The sequence below is a fragment of the Callithrix jacchus genome, chromosome 10, assembly GCF_049354715.1.
Source record: "Callithrix jacchus isolate 240 chromosome 10, calJac240_pri, whole genome shotgun sequence".
Taxonomy (NCBI): domain Eukaryota; kingdom Metazoa; phylum Chordata; class Mammalia; order Primates; family Cebidae; genus Callithrix; species Callithrix jacchus.
Genome location: NC_133511.1, coordinates 71,325,172 through 71,332,308, shown reverse-complemented (window position 1 = coordinate 71,332,308; position 7,137 = coordinate 71,325,172). Strand labels below are relative to the sequence as shown.

General features: G+C 37.9%; 1 protein-coding gene across 1 annotated transcript; it reads right to left on the bottom strand.

Annotated features, from left to right (window-relative positions):
* Window positions 1-456: 456 nt before the first annotated feature.
* LOC100410820 (olfactory receptor 52P1-like) lies at window positions 457-2,116 on the bottom strand. The gene has a single exon (XM_035264384.3). It carries the CDS (start codon window positions 2,114-2,116, stop codon window positions 1,136-1,138), a length of 981 nt encoding a protein of 326 aa, XP_035120275.1. The 3' UTR covers window positions 457-1,135.
* Between the last annotated feature and the right edge of the window lie 5,021 nt (window positions 2,117-7,137).

Sequence of the window (7,137 nt, the reverse complement as noted above, 5' to 3'; positions counted from 1 at the left end):
AGCTGTACAATATGAGGACAACCCCTAAAATATTTCAAGCCACAAACTTTATGTGTCTTAAAATGTTTAATGCTATACTCCAAATCAATGTCTAGAAGTGATGAACAATATCTCTTGAACTTAATGTGTTCACATATCTTGGCACACAATCTGAACTCTACACACCTCCCCAAGCGATTGTTCATGATTTCTTCCTGGATTTCCAGAGAAATGGCCTGGCAGAGTTATATAACCAAGATTTCCAATATAAAACTGACTTTTATAACTATGACCCTTTAAAGAACATTCTCAGAATTTTCTCTTTGCTAGAGATTCTTGTCATATGCTGGAATTAGTTGAGGCAAACAGAACAGTTGACTCTAGGAACTGTTACAAATAAAAGTTTGTAAGAATGCATATACACCTTTTAAGAGTAAGAGTTTCGCATTTTCCCCTTTTCCTTTGAAATTTCTCTGGGAATTTCAGATTATGTTTTCTGTACATATTCCCTAGGCTTATAAGGAAGCAACAAGTTCTGCTGCTCAAGTGTAAGGTTTCTGCAGCAAGAATAACATGGTGACCAAATTCCATTTTGCACTTTCATTATCCTTTTTCACTCCCCCTAAACAATCTTCTCCATTTTACCTTCTCCTTGAACACAAAGATACACACACACACACACACACACACACACACACACACACCTAAACACACAACTCAGCCTTATCTTGGCAAAGTAAGTAGCATTCTACAACTCATTGATTTGAAGATGGGCAAGTTACTCGCTGCTCATATGTCCTCACCACATGAAAACATTCTACTCATTTTGCATGTGTTCAGTGTGTGTGTGTGTGTGTGTGTCTGTCTGTCTGTCTGTCTGTCGTTCAAAGTGCTTTTATAGACATATAACATGTAATTTGTACAACCCCTGTGTCAGGTATAGAGAGAAAATGTCATTATTTTCATTTCACAGTGGGGATAATTTCCTTGCTTTGGAGTTACTGAGACCAAAAGGTCTCCTATGCCTAGGCCTCTCTGACCACCGACAAATGTCTTGTCAGCTAAATCGGCCAATATAACACATTTCTATCACTAGCTTATTTCCTCAGGAACTGCATCTACTTAACATTCCTTCCTCAAACTCACAGATGCTGGATTAGCAGACAAGTTTCTGGCCATGGGCGGTGGTTGCAGGTTCTTTTCTCCAGCAACCATATTTGGTCACTTTGTCCCAGAACTCCTTAGTTTTCACTCCATAAATTATAGGATTGAGCATTGGAGGTACAAGGAAGTAGAGGTTGCCAAGAATGGTGTGGACATGGGGTGGAATGCCTTGGCCAAAGCGGTGAGTGAGAAAAGAGAAAAGTGAGGGAGTATAAGAAATAAGCATGACACAGATGTGTGTGGTGCAGGTGTTGACTGCTTTGTGGTGGGCTTCCTTAGAAGAGAGACGCAGTATAGCCTGGATGATTAGCACGTAAGATGAAGCAATAGCTGAGAGGTCTAGCCCAGCAACCAACAAGGCCACCACCAGGCCATAAATCCGGTTGAGTGTAGTATCTACACAAACCATCTTCACAACAGCCATGTGCTCACAGTAGGTGGTGGGGATGACATGATTGGCATGATAGGGCATTTGCTGAAGGAGGATGGGCATGGGGAGAATAAAGAGGATAGCTCTTACCAAACTCACTAGACTAATGAGTCCAATGCGACTATTGGAAAGGATAGTGGCATAGTGCAAGGGCTTGCAGATGGCCACATAGCGATCAAAAGCCATGGTCATCAGGACAGCTGACTGCATGGCCGAGATGGAGTGGATGAAGAACAGCTGAACCAGGCAGCCTTCATAGCTGATCTCACTCTGGCCAAAGCAGAAAATGCACAGCACCTTGGGAATGGTGGTTGTAGACATGCCCAGGTCTGTGAGGGCCAACAGGCAGAGGAGCAGAAACATGGGTTTGTGCAGGGAGCGCTCTGTGGAAATGGTGAGGAGGATGGTGCAGTTCCCAAGCACAGTAATGAAATACACGGAGGAAAATGGGATAGCTATCCATTTGTGTTTGTCCTCCATGCCAGGAATGCCTTGGAGAATGAAGAAAGAAGGGTGGCCCTGTGAGGCATTGCAAGCAGTCATGGTGGCACCCTGCTGAAGTACCTATGGAGAACAATAAAGAGCCTACATGAGCTTCAATTTCAAAAAGAGCTTCAAAATGGAAAACAAAGATTGAAATGTTATACACAAAAATGATTCTGAAATCATGTTATATATCATAAAGTACAGTTGTAATAGTATAGTAGCAATAATGAGGTATAACTGCATTAATATTCAAGAGGATATATTCTATGCTAAATGCTTTTATTAAAGACAAAATGGTTCTTATTAAGTAAATATCTCATAAAATATATTTTAATATTAAGAAATAAACGTATCAACATAAAGAATAGAACTTGAGATATGTGCAACAAAAATGTATGGAATAGAAAGAGAAGCTGACAAAATGCAATCAGTATAGCCCTCTCGGAAGCCGAAAGATGAAATGTATTCAACAAAACTGACTTTTGTAAATTAAGGTAACTTAAAAGCTTATAATAGAATTCTGCATCCAAAAATTAAGGAATCCACATTTTCAGCAGATACAGGATATGAGGGAGTGGGAACATTATTGATGAGAAAGGTGCATTGACAATGAAGAATGAAGTAGGCAATGGGGTGCTGGACAGCTGAAACTCACCAGAATGTAAATATAAAGCCCACCCTCATCTAGAACCACTTACCTGAAAGGGAGGCAGTGAGAGGGTAGGCAGCTGGTCCAGACACCTTCTGCAAATGTGTATGTGTGAGTGTGTGCTTATGTATGTAGGTATATCTTAGCAAACACCCATATGGCTCTTGGAGAGCACAATCATGGCCCTGCATCTCTCCACACTTCACTTCTGGGTGCCCAAAATAAATGGTGTGGCGCTTTAAGTAACTTAAGTAAAGGTCCTCAGGGTGCCCAGCATCTAGCTCTTTGCTTATTTCTGCCAAACCCAACTTATTTCTTCCACTCCCCAACACACAAGGCACAACTATTATTATGTGTAAAACTGACCCTGGAGGTTGCCTGAGCTCCCAAGAGATGAGGGTAATTAATCTGAGGAATTCAGAAAATGTTCCAGTGTTTGCCAATCTTGGAGGAGTTTGAGGAGAGAGAGAGTGAAGTTAAAACTGAATCAATGGATGAATAAATAAACTGTGGTGTATATGTACAATGAAATATTATTCAGGCTTTAAAAAGGAGGATATTCTGTCATTTGACATAATATAGATAGACCTGGAGAAGATTATACTAAATCAAATAAGCCCATCCCAGAGAGACAAATACCACATGATCTCACTTACATGTGAAATTTGGAAACAGGGGATGTCTAAAACATATAGAGGATAAAATGCCAGGGTTAGGGCCACAGAGAGGAAATAGAGATATTAGATACAAAATAGCAAACACGTAGAATGAACAAGTTAAAATACCTAATATGCAACATGGGCAATATTGTTAATAACAGTATATTGTATCCAGGATTTTTGTTAAATGAGTAGATTGTAGCTGCTTTTGCTACAAGGGGAAAAATGGGTAACTATGTGAGACAATGAATATGTCAATGTGTTCCACAGTAGTGGAACATGTATATACTACAGATATAGGTATCTTATAACATCATGTTGTATACCTTAAATATACACAATTAAATTTTTTTTTTTTTAAGTTGAATCTGTCACTAGATTGGGGACTAGCATTTGGGCATCCTAAAGGCCCTCATTCCCAAGCATGTGTAGGTGTGGGAGCCAGGGAGATGTTTATTGTGTGGCTGGAGTAATTATGCCAATTAAGGCATCAAAGGTATAACTTCTGTTGATGGATACACTGGCAAAATAGTGTTAGCAGCCTCATATTCTATCTCTGGCCTTTTTCTAGTTTTTATCCTCTCACCTTCATCCCAGGCCAATGGCTTTGCTGTAGACATTCCTTGGGGCATCTTCAGCAATCCATGGCACTCCAGAAATATTTCCAAGGAATTGAGAAGATGGGGCACAGTGGTCAAGATCTGTGGAAGAAAGATCATTGTATTAAGAATCAAATTATTCTAGTCAACTATTGTTGCATAACAAACCACTCCCAAACAATGGTTTTAAAACAATTTATTATTATCCCTTATGATGCTATAGGTTTTTCTGAGGTCATCTGGGCATTTCTCACTTGGGATAGCTCTCTTATGTGGCTATAATCAGAAGTACTAGTCAAGCCTAGCACTGGTGCTGTTAACTAGGAGCTCAGCCAAAGCTGTCAACCCCATGACCTCTCCATATGGCTTTAGATTATCACAGCATGATGTTTGTGTTCTATAGTGCCCAAAAAGTACATATTCAAAAACACCAAAAACAAAGCTGTAAGATGTCTTATAATCTTGCCTCAAATATCCTCAAATGTCACATCTATTTTTCAAAAACATTGCTAAGGGCAGACCAGAAAAATAGCGAAAGAAATTAGACTTTACCTATTAGAAGAGTAGTGAGGTAATATTGCAGAAGAGTGTATGCGATGCAAAAAATTGTTTTGCCATCTTTGAAAAATAAACCCTGCAACATTCTACCCTATGGCCACAATGCACATATCCTCATATATGCAAAATACATTTGTCTCTTCTTGAAGACTCCAAAGTCTCCTTCTCATTATGGGATCAATTTGAAGCCCAGAATCTCACCCTCAAAATCAGGATAAAGTATGAAGAAGACCCTTTGGGTTCAGTTCCTTTTATAGAGTGACATGAGTACAGCTTCTTTCGGTTTGGAGTTCTGTGAAGTAAATTAAATGAGTTATCTGCATCCTACACAGCCAATATACAATTGTGATACAGACATAGAACAACTGCAATAGATACTTACATGTGAAATAGAGGAAAAGGTTTGTAACCCCCATTTGTCTATTATAATTAATTCTAAAGTACAGCCAGAAATATATCACCAGTTTCCTAATAAGGATTCAATACTGCTCCCTGGGAATAATTCTCCATGGCTTGGCTACAAACACAGGGAAATTGACTCTATATTCTATGTCATCTTATTTTTGTAGCAAAAAAAAATGACCTATATTTACATATGAGTAGTTTTCTCAAACTTCTTCCTGCTTAATAAAGTTAAAAACCTAAAGCCTTCTTTTATTTTGCAATGACTGTGGCCTTTTCTGCCAAAGTTCATGGTACTTATATTTGTATATTTTTCTTAAAAACTGAGTTTGCTACAAAAATATTAGAGTTTACCCTATTAGACAAAAGTCATACCCACAAATACCTTTCAGATTTTTATCTTTCTGATTTTATCTGACAGTTACAGTACTCTGAAAAAATGTTCTAAAGATTCTTAGAAGGTTCTTTGTCTAACTGAAAACCTCTATTTCTCTATTGTTAGCAAAGGATCTTACAGCCTTTTTCTGGAGATGCTACTACACCCTGCGACCATTTTTCACTGTGAGAATATTTTGTCACTGGAGAAGCCAGTGGTGGAGAGAGTTAATTTCTTCTTTGAACCTAGCCAGAAATGAAACCTTTGTATTTACTCTGAATGTTGTTTGAACATCAAACAATTTTATTTTTACTTCATATTTCCTTACATGTGCATTACCATATGTAGCATAAAAATTACATTGGTACTTCCAGTACTTTGCTTTGAAATCTCCTTAGCCAAATAAATCTGTTTATTAAGTACACTTTTCAGTTTTTCATATTATTGCTCCAGATGTCTGATATCTCAATTGCACTGAATGTCCAAGACGGCTTACTGACATAGCTACCAGTTGTTGGCTGTTGGCTGGGATGTCCACTGGGGCTACTCCGTAGAATATTTAAATATGACTTCTCCATATTGCTTAGGACACTTGTAGTATAGTAGTTTGGTTTCAAAGGGAGCCTACTAAGATTAAGCATTTTAAGAGACTGGGGTGGAAACTGCAAAGGCTATTATGATCTAACTTCAGAGGCTCCAGAATGTTTCTTCTGGTGAATGCTATTTCAAGGAGTTCCTAAGTCTAACTCAGATTCAAGAGAAAGGGGATTGGACTTTATTGATGCAGAAATGGCAAGAAGTTCCCAGTGCAAAAAAGCATGGAAGATGGAAAATATTGCTACGGCCATCTTTGGATAATGCCTTCTGCCATATCAAATTATTAAAGCATCATCTATAGACACTAAAATCATCAAAAATCATGACAAGAGGTTGTGTCTGTGTGTGTGTGTGTGTGTGTGTGTGTGTGTGTGTGTGTGTGTGTGTGTGTGTTGGGAGAAAATAACATTGTGCCAAAAGTCTTCAAAGAAAGAATGACCCAGTCTCAGAAAATAACTGCAACAAGTAGAGATAATTGATAATATAGTTTGATGATAGAAGATTTAAAGCTGGGAGATTTTAGGATAAATAAATATTAGTTAAGAAGCAGTTACATGGAGCATAAAAGAGAGCTGTGTCACTTTTAAACCCAGGAAATTACTATAAGATCCAAGCTATGTGTTTTTCAAAGGACCAGACTTGATATGGAAAGAGCCAAGATGGTTAGGTATCACAATCACCAGAACTGTTGAAGAATGTATTAGCCCATTAAAGTAGGACAAAGCATACTTGAATTTTTTTATTTACATTTTTACCAAGTTCCCCAGCTAAATGTGATGACCACTAAAGTTTGAGAACCACTGTCTTAGATGCTTTATTTTCCTGAAGGATTCTTTAATTATTTGGGGCGATCTTTACTGATTCATCTGGAAAGTGTCCTACAAAGGTATCCCAAATTGTGAGGATTTTACTTGTGTCTTTTAACCTATTTACAAGATTTATCTGTCTAGTTACATATGATCAACATGCTACCTTCTAAATCTTGAAAATCTTATCAGAATATGAGATATAAATTTCCCTCTGATCCTTTTATACAAGCATTCCTTCTTCAAATTTTATTTAGCTTCTCTTGGCATCTACCTACTTAGCTTGTCGCACTGCTTCCTATAACACATAGTGGATTTCCAGGATTTCATACACATTTAAGTAAATGTTGCAAGAATTGTTTTAAAAAAACAAGAAATACTAAAAAATAAACATGATTATCTATTTTCTTTCCCATGCATTCAGCATCTTCT